The 14,002-nt window shown below is 38.5% G+C and overlaps 3 protein-coding genes across 3 annotated transcripts; 2 read left to right on the plus strand and 1 right to left on the minus strand.

Annotated features, from left to right (window-relative positions):
- Positions 1 to 282: 282 nt before the first annotated feature.
- LOC141829419 (squalene monooxygenase SE1-like) lies at positions 283 to 5,220 on the plus strand. The gene is made up of 8 exons (XM_074716879.1): positions 283 to 542; positions 1,923 to 2,034; positions 2,234 to 2,408; positions 2,843 to 3,011; positions 3,754 to 3,972; positions 4,123 to 4,398; positions 4,518 to 4,796; positions 4,928 to 5,220. Exons 1-8 carry the CDS (start codon positions 312 to 314, stop codon positions 5,051 to 5,053), a joined length of 1,587 nt encoding a protein of 528 aa, XP_074572980.1. The 5' UTR covers positions 283 to 311; the 3' UTR covers positions 5,054 to 5,220.
- Positions 5,221 to 5,841: 621 nt separating this feature from the next.
- On the minus strand, positions 5,842 to 11,530 carry LOC141829377 (uncharacterized). The gene is made up of 7 exons (XM_074716833.1): positions 11,268 to 11,530; positions 10,180 to 10,221; positions 9,040 to 9,177; positions 7,852 to 8,081; positions 6,875 to 6,911; positions 6,329 to 6,386; positions 5,842 to 6,215 (listed from the first exon to the last, which is right to left on the minus strand). Exons 1-7 carry the CDS (start codon positions 11,379 to 11,381, stop codon positions 6,136 to 6,138), a joined length of 699 nt encoding a protein of 232 aa, XP_074572934.1. The 5' UTR covers positions 11,382 to 11,530; the 3' UTR covers positions 5,842 to 6,135.
- Positions 11,531 to 11,824: 294 nt separating this feature from the next.
- Positions 11,825 to 12,658, plus strand: LOC141829799 (NAC domain-containing protein 83-like). Its single transcript, XM_074717305.1, has one exon. The coding sequence runs from the start codon at positions 11,825 to 11,827 to the stop codon at positions 12,656 to 12,658; it is 834 nt and encodes a 277-aa protein (XP_074573406.1).
- Positions 12,659 to 14,002: the final 1,344 nt, after the last annotated feature.

Below are 14,002 nucleotides of genomic sequence, written 5' to 3' on the forward strand. Positions count from 1 at the left end.
AGATTGGTGCTCCTCGTTGATGGACGGTTCGATCCCTCCCTTGTGGCTCCGTCCAAATCTCGAATCCAGCTCACGTGAAGGCTGAAATCTCCAGCTCTTAAAGCGGTGAGTGGGCCTGCGGAACACGTCACACAACGCTGTCCTTCGTAATGAAACCAAAAAGAGCTTTGGTTTCGGTTTAGGAAGGTGATACGCTCACCGCGGAGGACGGGAACCTTCACGTTGTACTCACCGCTATTTAGAGCGGACCGAGAGGCGTGGAGATCGCGAGAAAGAGGTCGAGGTCGAAAGGGCTTTCTCCGGTGAGGGAGATGGCGGGGCATTCTCTCTTAGCGGTCATCGGAAGCTCGATTTTGGCGTTTGTTTTTATCGTCGGAATCCGGGTACGGAAGACCCGGAGGAGGGAGATGGTCAACGCCGGAGATCCATTTGTCACCGGAAAGGTGCAAAACGGATGGGAGAGCGACGGGAGCGGAGGCCCGGACGTCATCGTCGTCGGGGCTGGGGTCGCTGGGTCTGCCCTAGCCTACACGCTCGGGAAGGTGATGATGCTTTTTCCCGTTGATCGTCCACTAACTTGGTTGGTTCGGGGATTTGGATTTCTTGCTTTTGATTATTGGCTGTAGTGGTTGATTGAGAAGTATTGGGACATTTCTCTCAGTTTTTTGCAGTGGTGATATATATTTTTTTTTATGGCCGGCATGTGGTGCTATTGCCCCCGGCGCTAGTAGTGTGAGTTTCATCTTGATTCGTACATTCAAGTATTTTTTTTTTCAAATATGAAATCATGGTTAAGAATCAAATCATAAGATAATGCCAGATGTTTTCCATTTCTTTTTTGGGGGAGAGTTTTCTCCTTTGGCCCTTGCAGACCCGAGATCGGTTGTGATGCTATGAACTGAGTGGTTAGAAGGTGATTTCTTACGGGAATCACTTCCAGAGTATATTTGTTGAGCCTGGATGGGGAGCCCAGTGTTGCATGCAAACAGGTATACACTGGTGTGGGAGGGGACCGCTGTACCATAGGCGTGGCCGAAAAGCTAATGCCACTATCAGAACCTTTTTTTTAAAAGCGTTTTGGAATTTATAGTGATGGTAAGGGCTATTGTCATGATTTCATCTCTAGACGTGTGCTACAGGACTGGCAGCATGTAAAGGTTTTGGGAGATTGTTGAGCTTCAAAGAGGAGAGTTTTCTTCTTGAAAGAAGTTTTTGGTCTCAAGATAGCACGTTGCTTGTTCCGTTGATGTTAAAGAAATGTTCTGTTGATGTTAAAGAAATGTTCATCAATGATTAAGAGGATGATGTACATGATTTGGGAAACAATTTGCCCAAATTTCTTTTTTTTCTCACTTTCATATCATACAAATTTGCATTCTCAATGGAGTAAGAGAGTTGTCATATTGTGTTGGAGGAGGTTGATGACAATTAAGTTGCATGCCTTTGTGGCGTAGACAACTCCATGTTTTAGGCACATGTGATCGCGGTAGCTAATTTGAGCACCGACCTTGTTTAGGTAGATTCTACCAGCAGTGCTTTGGTAGTTTGAATACCCAATTTAGTGGCAGGCTAGAGTGGTGTTAACCCAATAGGCGAAGTCATAATTGTCAAATTGAAGTAATGGTGCATCTAGAGCTTCACAGTAAGCAAATTTATTAACCATAAAACGAAATTGACTGTTGCAAGAGGGGCTGCTGTGGTGTCACAGCTCACTGCAGGTGCATTGGTGATGTATGTTATATTCTAACAAAGTGCACAACTATCTCTTTTATGCTTGCTGATGGTGTAATTACTCCTCTTTTATTACTAAATTTTGCTCTTAATCAATAGTTTGACTATTTTGACAACTTCTGTTGGATGCTTGTGTTTGACAGTAACTAAGCCTCATGAATGACATTTCTTCTCATTTATATTAATTGCAGGATGGAAGACGTGTACACGTTATAGAGAGAGATTTAACAGAACCTGACAGAATTGTTGGTGAACTTTTGCAACCTGGAGGCTACCTTAAGTTGGTTGAGTTGGGCCTTGAGGGTAATTAATAAAAAAAATGTCTTTGTTCTGTATTTTATATGATTCAGACACCAGAGAAAAATTTGTCTCTGTGTCATGTTCATGTTGCAATTTCAACAACTTGGTGCAAACTTTTAATTTATTCTTTCCTGATTATATATAATCTGATTGTTATTTAGGAGATCTTCATCTGATAAACCTTTTTTTGTCACTTCATCAGATTGTGTTGAAGAAATTGATGCTCAGCGGGTGTTTGGTTATGCTCTTTTTAAAGATGGGAGAAATACTAAACTTGCTTATCCTTTGGAAAAGTTTCATTCTGATGTTGCAGGGAGGAGCTTTCATCATGGGAGGTTCATTCAAAGGATGCGTGAGAAGGCTGCGTCTTTGCCCAAGTAATCATTTTTCTACTGCCATGTCACAACATTAATATGAAAAATAGGTCATGCGAGTTGTTCCAACCACCAAAGCATGCTATCCTGCTTCATCATCATAGACTTAGAATATTACAGGCCACAAGTTTCTTCTTGTGTCAGACTTCTCAAACTTATGGAACAAAATTCTTTGTAACTGATTTTTCTCTAACTTCTTAATGTAATCATAATTGAGTAAATTCTTTTGGATCTATTGGTGCAGAAACTTGGCATGTGGCGTTGATAATAATACATTTAAGTTAATGGCATGTTTAGTTCTCTACTATATTGCTATGCTTAGTTAGGCAACAAATAAATTGCTTACTCTTGTTTTGTTTTGCTTAATTTTGCCTTATTTCATAACGGTGGGTTATCTAGAGAAATGCAAAGTTCATCAGATCCAAAAATATTTTCAGTGTGCAGTTGGAACAGGGCACTGTGACATCATTACTTGAAGAGAATGGAACAGTAAAGGGGGTAATCTACAAGAATAAAGCTGGTGACGAATTTAAAGCTTTTGCACCTCTTACAATTGTATGTGATGGCTGCTTTTCTAATTTGCGGAAGTCCCTTTGCTCTCCTAAGGTAAAATAGGATAATAATACTTCAACCTTTGTGATGTCTGCAACTAGCAGCACAACTTTGGTTATCTAAAACTTATGTCTAAAGGCTATGATTTTGTAAGTTTTCTAAATTTGTCAATTGCCATATTGCTATTGGTGCTATATCATGAGTTATACTACCAACAAATATCCTATAACTAGATACCATCTGTTTCTAGCAGATACCTTTGAGATGCACATAAGATGCATTGCCATTTTCTTTTTGCAAATTCACGCCAGCTTAAGTTTGAAGAACTATCAGGCAATAACTTCAACTTGGGAGGTCTTACAATTTGTATACCTTAAATTGCCTGAGTGAGCCTCTAGTGTGGAAAAAGTTAACGATGTGTTACTGGTCCAAAAGGACACTGAAGCAATTGTGAATAAATGATACTGGTCAATATAGGTGGCATGGGTGGCTCCTTATATGAAAGTCTGAGTTAGACTGCTCAGGTCTAAAGATAATAGGACAATAGGTTGACTGCTTATTGGTCCCTTCTTCCTGAACTTCATAATCAAGGATTCTGTAGGTTTCTCGGGTTATGCTCTCAGAAAAGTTCTCTATACCTTTGTGGTTGCAATGCTTGGCTCATAGGATAACAGTGCAAACCCTTGTCTTCTGCTTCAGTAGTCGAGTTTGCCTATTATCTGTCTCTTCTTCATAACATTTACTGAACAAAATTTACAAGAACTTATTGCAGTGATTTGATAGCATCTTTTTGCAGGTTGATATACCCTCTTCTTTTGTTGGTTTAATTCTAGAGAACTGCCAACTTCCATTCCCGAACCATGGGCATGTTATATTGGCTGATCCTTCACCCATTTTGTTCTATCCAATCAGTAGCTCAGAGGTCCGCTGTTTGGTTGACGTGCCAGGTCAGAAGGTACCTTCTGTAGCAAATGGTGAAATGACCAGCTATTTGAAAACCCTAGTTGCACCTCAGGTAGTTTCAACAAACCTTGTCTAATGCTTCCGTTGCTTTTAGTTATGGAGTGTGTTTCTGGGTGGATGGCCTTTGCATTGGTTCAGGTGGTTTATGCATCCTCTTAATATGAATATATAGACCGAGACTAACACAATGTGTATTCAATAGCTTCCTGAGCAACTGCAAGATGCTTTTATAAAGGCTATTGACAAAGGAAATATCAGAACTATGGCGAATAGGAGCATGCCAGCAGCCCCACACCCCACACCCGGAGCACTGTTAATGGGAGATGCTTTCAATATGCGCCATCCTCTAACTGGTGGAGGAATGACCGTGGCCTTATCTGATATTGTCGTGTTGAATAATCTTCTTAAGCCTCTTCGTGATCTCCATGATGCACCATCTCTCTGTAACTATTTGGAATCTTTTTACACCTTACGGAAGGTAAACACGACATCTTTTAGTAGTCAGTTTGAATCCAATATGTTGTATGTGAAATCATATTCTTTGTTTACTTTCACACTAGTATTATTGGGATGGTGATTACCTCTTTATTTCTGCAGCCAGTTGCTTCTACAATCAATACTTTGGCTGGTGCGCTCTATAAGGTTTTTAGTGCATCACCTGATCAAGCTAGGAATGAAATGCGCCAAGCATGTTTCGACTATCTAAGTCTAGGTGGTGTTTTCTCAAATGGACCCGTTTCATTACTCTCAGGCCTCAATCCCAGGCCATTGAGTTTGGTTGCACACTTCTTTGCTGTTGCTATATTTGGCGTTGGGCGTCTGTTGTTGCCATTTCCGTCTCCGAAGCGAATGTGGATTGGAGCTAGACTGATTTCTGTAAGTAGTATGCTTAACCTTGTGCATCCTTCCTGAACTGAAATCTCTCTTATAAATTCAAATAGATTATCCTCATTGCTGAGCCATAGTTTACTACTAAAACCATTCACACAGGTTGTCTCCCTTTGCAGGGTGCATCAGGTATCATTTTCCCCATCATCAAGGCTGAAGGGGTTCGACAAATGTTCTTCCCTGCAACTGTTCCCGCATATTATAGGACTCCCCCGCCAATTGATGCCGCTGTGGGTCAAAAATGAATGGAACCTCAAGTGCCATTTTTTGGATCAAAATGTCTGCTGTAAGCATGTTTCTTGAACTTGTTCAGATTGAATGGAGCTTGTGCCATTGAGCTTGGATTCCACAAACATTATTCACTCTAATATTGTGAAATGGGATTTTGGCAACCTTGCATTTCTCTTTTCTTTGGTAATTTGGAGATGAAATCGTAGTAGCAATTGTATATATTGATGGAAGGCAGGATCGGAACCTGGAAGATAAGAGCTGGAGAATGGCTTCTTATCTATTTACTGATCAAGTTAGATTCCCGTCTTTTATTTCCACGTGAGTATTTTGTTCTGAGCTAACCATCCATCGGTGATAGAAGCACAAACTTAATACGAACACCTATTCATCTGAAACATCATCCCATGACTTGTTCTCAAATTTTTGGTGCTCAGTATTTCAGTCACTGCTTCAGTTTTTCCATATCTTCAAACAACTTGGAGAAGTAGCAACATAATTACCAGCAGTACAATTGCAAATCAACAGCAGGAAGCTAGAAATGCCTGAGAAATTCGCTAACAATTAAGATGAACTCAAAAATGGTAGAGGAAAGTTTTGTGCTTATCCTAAGAACTATGCCGCCATGAAAACTCATCCGCAATAAACAAAAAAATAAATAAATAAACCGACCATTATTCAAATGGCAATTTTCCCATAAAAATTGTACTGTCAGATGGGCATCAGTTATACGTAACAGCTCACTCTTTACAGTAGTTGATACAGTCTCAACTAGAACATGAATTTTAGCAGAAATTGCAGAATATAACAGTTTGCAGCCACTATAAATATTTAGGGAAAGCAAGTTTCCAGAGGGAAGAAAAAACAATTGCTGAAGCTCAACGCTTCAGGGAAGGAAATGAACTTGAGTTGCTATTTTCACTGTCAAGAACACCATGGAAGACCAATGCTCCTGTGCTCAAAATTTACAAAGTCTGCACCATTTCAGCTTTCCCCAGCTTCTAATTTTTTTTTCCGCTTGCAAAGCGAATGTATTCCCGAATATTTATTTATTCTGAAATGATCAATATCTACACGCATGCATATATATGTATATATATCAGCACCCTTGATCTTTCCTCTCCAATTTTATAGCTTCATAGGACATCATAATTTCTTTGAATTTTGCTTCTGCCGCCACTGCAATAAGAAGAATGATATGCCTTTCATCATCAAATATATTGTAACCAACAAATTCCAGACACGATATAGATATATTGTGCTTTACAAGGAAGATGAGAAACAGGGTATACCCCTATTCTCTTGGTTTTGATCAGGATGGTGCTCCATTGCTTTTGTGCGGAAAGCAGACTGCAATGCATACATGAAAATCAAGTCAGCAGGCAATATGGAAAGAAAACAAGAAATTTATAAAGTTGATGCCTGTAAGCCTAAACATTCAGGTGAAGTCAGACATTAATAACACAGGATTGTTCCTGATCGAATCTACTGTATCAATTTTAATTTATTTGTTTAAGATACTTTGGAAGACATCACTTAGTCTAGTTGATGAGCTCAAATTAGAAGGAAAAAAAACTATCTAAACATGAACAACATGTACACAATTAACAAAATATTGCTTTTAGTGAACTATACTACTATGGTAACAGTTCAAAATTCCTTGTCAATTTTCTAGTTAAACAGCTTCTCCATTTTTGTATGACCACAATTACTACTTTCCTATTTTCTATAATATATAGAAAATCTCTAACAAATTCCTAAACATTTATATATTATCTTAGCTAAAGTTGAAACAACATTTGGATAAGAAGAAGAGATCGGAAGATGGAAATGTGTACCTTCACCTCAGCATCAGTATATGGTTCTGCTCTTGTCCTATGGGAAGAAGCATAAAACTGATTAGCTTTGGAGAACACAAATCCTAAAACAATAGCTATATAACATGTATTATCGTATCATGCTTTTACTTGAGTTCCTCCAATCTAAATGGAGACAAATTATGAGAATATAATGCTAATGCAAATATCAAAAGAATCATGGGATACTATTTGCTGCTATATGAGGTTGGTTACATAGATCTTATTGTTCCATGAACTCTGTGCAAACCTAAATATTTTTATCATGAGGTTGCTAGTAATATTTTTGATCAATTAAATAATGTTCATACCATTTCGTCTGGCCCTTTCATTTCATGAAATTGATTCAACTCATCTAATCCTAGAATAATTAATCACCTTTGGACATATTTATACCATCTTAACCTATTATCCCTAGTTTTATCTTTTATTAAAGCTACATCTAATTTGTCCAACGCCTGCATATGTATCATAGCATTCTCAAAACCCAAATACCTTGTGAAGTAATTGATTCCACAAAGTGTACAATAAAGGAAAAATCTTGTTACAAGTCACTCAAGGTTGATTCATGTCAAGGAACAACAAATCTCAATCTGCTTATCAGTTATTTGATGGAACATAACCAAATTATCTACCTGCATCCTACAATGCAGGATTCTTGTCTCTTTTTTTTTCTTTTCTTGTTGTTTCCCATGGATCCACTGAGCAACAAATGTAATCTAACAATTTCAGTTCTTTCTAATTAATCAGCAAAGGTTTTCTGTTATATAATTTCCTGATTGTGTATCTGCTCCCTATACAATATTCAAGCAAAAATAAAAAAAAAAAAAAACTACTCTAACTAAGATAAACACGAGCCAAGAAATATGCCAGTCCTCTGCAACACAGAAAATAAGTTTAGCAGTACAAGTGAAAAGTCGTGTTTATTTGAAATAAAGAAAGAGTGGTACAGTTACTACCTGTCAAGACCTAAGACCGTGTAATGATGGGACATTGTGTAATGCCCCCTGTAATTTGGGGTGGATTTGTAACTACTTTTATGGTCACTGTAAGATGTATTTGTCTCGTAGTACCAATCTTCACGTGGTATATACTGGTACTTGCCAGGGTCATTATCGGTCCAACTCGTGTAGGTCTTACGCCTATTTCTCTCCCTGTTAAATACACTTTGCATTCGTCTTATACGCTCCTACATAAAAGAAAGATGAAGTCATAATCATCAGTTATTTTCAAAACAATAGAAGTAGCATGGATAATAACACTATAAAGAATAATTTTAATTATCTCAAGACACATTATGGAACTTATGTTGGCAAAGGATACAAATATGAATGTCCCATAAAGTGTTTTATATAATTCAGCTTAGCACCATCTGCATCTGTCCTCGAGGCAAGCAATCGCATCAAATTCAAAACTATGTAATAATTACAAGTAAAACAACTGACTAGGTCATCTGACCAGCAACTTATACACATTCCTAGCATTCTCTAATCATCACACTCCATTAATCCAATCATTCTGACACTGGTTGCTTCTTGGCCTAACTGATTCAAATTCGAATATGATTAGGTCAATTGGGCCACCATGTGGAGAATAAATAAAATTGGGACAAGAAGACACGGACTATGTGGATTTCAGCATGGCTTTCAAAAAGTGGATTAGGTGGTCACATATGCCATTTACACCTTTGGGAAAGGACCACATCATATATAGCGTATGTGGTACTTTAATAGGCAGGATCAGGTGCACCATGCTGTTGCATATGCCGTCACATAAGCACCAGCATCCTACTTATGTGCTATGCAGTGGGTTGATACATGCCATCTACATGCTCTTTTTAATATTTTAATTTTTGCCATGGATTTGGTCACGATAGACCAGTTAAAATCAATTGCTAGGTGGTATATAACCAAGATATGTTTGATCATCAAGCCATGTGAGTCCCACCTGCTTAGGGTCCACTATATGAATCTTATCCCTCCATTGACCTCACCAGTTTACTCAAGATATAACCACCACTTTCTGAAAGAAAAAAATGTGTGCAGTAATTTAGTGAAACAAAGAGACAACCATTATCTCACCCACAGTCATTGGAGAAAAAAAATTTGTAGAGAAACTGATGGATGTAAGGATGAAGAATAACTTACAACTCTCTCCCTCTCATCCTCATATTCCTCTTGCATTCTAATACGGTAATATCTTTTCCAAGATTCTTGTCTGGAACCTTCATGACTTGAACTACTTGTTGCATTGTTCCAGGTTGAACTGGACCGTAATCTGCTCAACTGACAAAAGAGAGAATAAAGCCATTAGTAAACCACAAAACAGAAGCAATAGTTCCTTGCACATTAATCGTTAATTTCTTGTCCCTAACACTTTCTAATTTTGATACAAAATGTGTACACATGACTTTGTATAACATAGTGGGAGGATGACATATATTCAATCACAATTTGTCATAAGTTTTGTCAAGCTACATAAGAGAAGTGAGTTTGTACTTTTGAAAATGACCAACATGTTATTTAAAAAAGCCTCAACCTTATTCCACATGAAATATAATTATCATTAATCATCAGAAAGATAGATGCTTAGACCCAGTTTCTTTTGCAAGAGTTTTCTGAAGGAGATCTAATCAGATAGGGGTTGCAAATCAATTGTTCACTATCTGACTGAGGGTAGCAGATTTCTAGTCTTCATTGACTGATTGAATTTATGAATTCATATTTTATTTCTTGTTACTAGGGATCATGCTACTCATCATTGCTGATGTTTTGTTTCCTTTTGGCTAGGCTGTGTTTTCCCACTTTTAATTAATGAAGTTTGTTCTTGACTACTGCAAATAAATCCTTTTTATCACAGTAAACAACTTATCTTCCAAATAAAAACATAGTCATGATGATTTATTATTATAAGGTCCAAAAAATAAAAGATGTATCAAAAACATCCATTCAAACCTAGTACCAGAACTTACAATAAGAAACACTTGCATTCAACTTGATCCATAGGAATATCAGAGTTCATAAGCTTCTCAGATAGTGGATATGTTCAACTTTTTAACCCTGTCTTGCCATATGCAACTCCATCGATTATGGTATCAGTGGTTTGAAACTGAACCTTTTTATCTTCCACTTTCTCAGTAGTTGATTGATAAACCAGCATACTTGGAATGGTGTATTAACATTTGTTACAAGTAGCATTTATTTTAACAGATATTCCATGCAAAACTAAGAATGCCTTAGATACTAGTTGCAATGCTAAAAGTTAAACAATCCAGAGACTAACTGTACCTGAGTGTGTACCCATTCAGCAGTTTTGCGCAACTGACCAGCCTGCCAAAGACCACATATATTCCAGTTAAGTTACTACATGCGTAAGATAACACTAACTTATCAAGGAGTATATAGACACAATAGCACCTAAGAATTGTACGCAATGAACTCTATATCACATTAACCATCGTGATGCTGAAATGTTAAACCCAAAGTTAACCCAGAATAACTTCAAAAATAATAGGAAAATTTTTCAATAGTTTAGATCTTCAATATAGCCAATTTTAGTACAAAGAGAGGGAGAAAGATTCTTGATCAGTGAGAAGAGGAGTGTAAGACTTGAATGTTTACAACTAGCACTGTAATGGAACTAGGAAAGCAAGGCATGATCATGTCATGCATATAAACAAACGTCAAAGGCAACCATAAAAACTTGGCAGATTAAACATTGCCCTCCCTGATACAGGATAGCAAGCAACTAATCAAAATTCTCTCTCTAATAGAAATAAATAAAGAACAGATTTCAAACAAGAGAAAGGACCACTTCTTCAATCTCGAAGCAAAGAACACTGTTAAAATTGTGAATCAGGTGTATAAGCTTAGAGGTGCCTCTTGTTACTCCAAATTGAAAAACTCACCAGATCGATTCATCTCATTAAAGTACATTGGAATTGGCAAAGCATTTTCAAAGTTCATGAATTACTCTGAAACTGATGACACCGTTATAGTACTAGAGCAAATTCCAACTTCACTTCACATCTCCAACTTGAAATTCAGCATAAAAAATAGAAAAAAAGAAGGTTGATCGGGTAGTTCAACATAGGGAAAAAAATCTTTGTTTAGACTCCATTCAAACTAAAAAGACTGCTAAGCTCGCTGATCAAACAACGTGCAGAGGTAAAATCGACAATGATTCATTGCGTTATCCATGGAAGATGAAAAAAACGTAATCTTTCGAGCAACACGATCATGCGCTTTTGATATCGAATTCCTTATTTCCCCTCCACTACAATACAAAATCAAGTTAACCAAAAGAAAAGAACATTATAAACAAACTCCAAGAATAAGGAACAGGAAGTTCTGTAGGACGCGATGGGAGATCATACCACGAGGCTAGTGGCGGCAACGCCGACCAATCCGAAGATAGCGACGCGCCAAGCCCTCGCGCGCTCCCTCTCCTTCCACGGCTCGGCGTTGCCCTTCTCATCCCTAGAACCCATCTCGCCTCTAATCGCTTATCCAGAACCCGAACCGAGACCAGAACGCCCAGATCGAGCGCATGCTTCGATCGAAGAAGAAAAAAAAACACAAAAAGTAAACCACTACAATCGATTCGATCGAACAGCTGAACGAAAGGGGAAGAAGAAATAAAGCGGCACGAGGGTTCCTCTCTGCAAATATATGGACTCCCTTAAAATATCGGAGACGAACAAGGGCCTTTACGCAAATATTATAAAAAAAATACGGATCGGGTCGGCTACTCGAGATCCGCATTTGATTTTATTTTCTTTAAAAATGATTACGCATATCTGGTTCGGGTTGAACCCGAAGGTACTGTTGACCCGTTACCATTCCGGGCCGGGTCTGGATCCTATTTATAGGTAAATAAACAGTGAAGCCGGCACACTGCTCCGACCCGACGAAGCGACGACTCTGAACGGCGATGGCGACGGCGACGGCGACGGCGAAGACGGTGGTGCCGATTGGCTACCGTTTCCTTCCCACTGACGAAGAGTTGATTCTGGATTATCTGGCCAATAAAGTGGCTGGAGAACTCGTGCCGTCCACGGCTGTCGTCGAAGCCGACGTGTACGGCACCGAACCTTGGAACCTTCTGGGGAAGGACGATCAAGAAGCTTACTTTTTCGCCGTGAGAAAGCGCAAGAACGCTGTCGGAACCAGGGTGGATCGAAGGGCTGGAACAGGGACTTGGACTCTGTACAGTAAGAAAGAAGAATTTGTGACCGCGGTGGATGACGATGGACGGGAGATCGCCGTGGGTTGCAAGAGCAGCTTGTCTTTCAACGACGGCAAGAAAAAAAACTCAGGTTGGATAATGCACGAATACGAACTTTACCCCGCCGGCGGCGTCTTCCAGACCCAAGTCCTCTGCCACATCAAGAACAGGGCGGTAAGCGGCAAGATCAAGAAGCGATCGCGTTTTCTGCTGCTTCCACTGCTCTGTTTTCCTGAATGCATCTCTGCCCCGCCGCCGCCCAAGAGAGCGTGTAATTCACCAGCTCTGTTTCTTGAACCGTCTCCTTCTTCGACCATTACTTGTGATTGTGATGTGGACCAGGCGTTCTGCGACCAGGTTCTTGCCTCGTTGGTTCAGTCTGAGGAAGAAAATGGAGGCAATAACTTTACCACTCCAGACTCTGTAGGTCATGAGAATGCCCTGTGGCAGTGGATGCAGCTTCCCCAAGGACAAGCAAGTGATTTGGGTAGCTGGGAAGAACTGGATCAAATTTTGTTGGGCGAAGAATTTGATCTCTGATGATGGAGATTGACTTACTGATGTGATGATGTGTATTAGCTAAAAAAAACTTTGATGATTGTGTAATGTGTATTGACTTGATCGACTGACTGATGATGTATATTAGCTTAAAAACACTTTGATCTGTGTTGTGTATGATGATGTGTATTGACATTGATCTCTGATGATATGTATTGTGTATTGACATTGATCTCTGATGTAGATTCTAATGATGTCTGTTTCGTGTTTTTAGTGGATATTACATCAAGTGAGCATTAGTATCAACCATATGGAAGAGAGCAGTAACAGAATCTCCTTAACTAACTAAAACATCAGAGGTAACAATTTGTTTTGGATCAAAAGTATCAACAAGTGGGTTCAGCCATAGCTTGCTTCCTGATGCAGCTCATATCAAAACCATACACATTGTTCCAAACTGGAAGAAGGAACATAGTTCCAACAGAAACAGTAAAATCACTTTAAATGTGACAGATAGAATTTGCCGGGAAACTCTTTCAAGATACATGATACGTATTCACCTTATGAGAAACTGATGATGTTATATAATCTCACCACCACCCCAAGCGTTCAAAACTATTGAGCTGAGTTGAATGAAAAGATTAATATTGATACAGAAGATGTTTCTTGGTTTGAAAAACTGTCTTCAAATCTTCAAAAGAATACTATTTTTTGACCTAATGCATGTTAAATTACCAAACACTAAACTTTTATGCCCTAGACTTGTTTTTATCTATTATTTGATTATTCAGAGACTTACTTTGAGCTATGTGTTATGTTTTGAATTCAATTATCAATATTTGAGTTAATATTTAAATGCATCCATTGAGTCTTGACTATTTGCTGGGCTTTATTATTAGGTGGGTTTTGATTTTAATTGGATGGATGTTTGATTCAATTTTGGTGATTGAATGAAATTTCTCTCAAGTCAAATAGAGAGAAGGGATAGTTCAATTAATGGCTAAATCTGGAGATGTGCTTTTATGATTGATGTATAGAGAGCAAGGATAAGGTTCAGTGTGGATCTTTAGATTTAATGCATTGTCTTTTTTATATATTTAGTTCATTATTTTTGCATTTTCATGTACATTGAATTTTATGAGACATTGTGTTATGGTAAGAACTAAAGGATGTGCTTCTTATTAGCAAGCCAATAATGGCTACTATTTAGTAAAGAAATGTTATACTGGGTTCCAAACAAAACATTGTATTCTAAAGTGCTATGCAAGAAGGAACTAGCTAACTAGTTCATGGCAGGACACAAGAAGAAAAGGAGGACACTTGAAACTCTCACAGTCAGAAAGTCTATACTTGTGATTACTCTCTGTATATACAGTGTCGAGCAAC

This window comes from Curcuma longa, chromosome 5 (assembly GCF_044706935.1).
Source record: "Curcuma longa cultivar G26 ecotype Majalengka, Jawa Barat chromosome 5, ITB_CL_G26_1.1, whole genome shotgun sequence".
Classification (NCBI taxonomy): domain Eukaryota; kingdom Viridiplantae; phylum Streptophyta; class Magnoliopsida; order Zingiberales; family Zingiberaceae; genus Curcuma; species Curcuma longa.

Bases quoted from the DNA above. Each gene is read 5' to 3' on its own strand.
- LOC141829419 (XM_074716879.1), top strand. From the start codon at position 312: ATGGCGGGGCATTCTCTCTTAGCGGTCATCGGAAGCTCGATTTTGGCG. The intron at 2,409-2,842 runs GTAATCATTTTT...AAATATTTTCAG, and splicing joins AAGGCTGCGTCTTTGCCCAA to TGTGCAGTTGGAACAGGGCA. The intron at 4,797-4,927 runs GTAAGTAGTATG...CTCCCTTTGCAG, and splicing joins TTGGAGCTAGACTGATTTCT to GGTGCATCAGGTATCATTTT.
- LOC141829377 (XM_074716833.1), bottom strand. From the start codon at position 11,381: ATGGGTTCTAGGGATGAGAAGGGCAACGCCGAGCCGTGGAAGGAGAGG. The intron at 8,082-9,039 runs GTAAGTTATTCT...TCTTTTATGTAG, and splicing joins AGGATGAGAGGGAGAGAGTT to GAGCGTATAAGACGAATGCA. The intron at 6,912-7,851 runs GTAGTAACTGTA...TTCTTCCCATAG, and splicing joins ACGGTCTTAGGTCTTGACAG to GACAAGAGCAGAACCATATA.
- LOC141829799 (XM_074717305.1), top strand. From the start codon at position 11,825: ATGGCGACGGCGACGGCGACGGCGAAGACGGTGGTGCCGATTGGCTAC.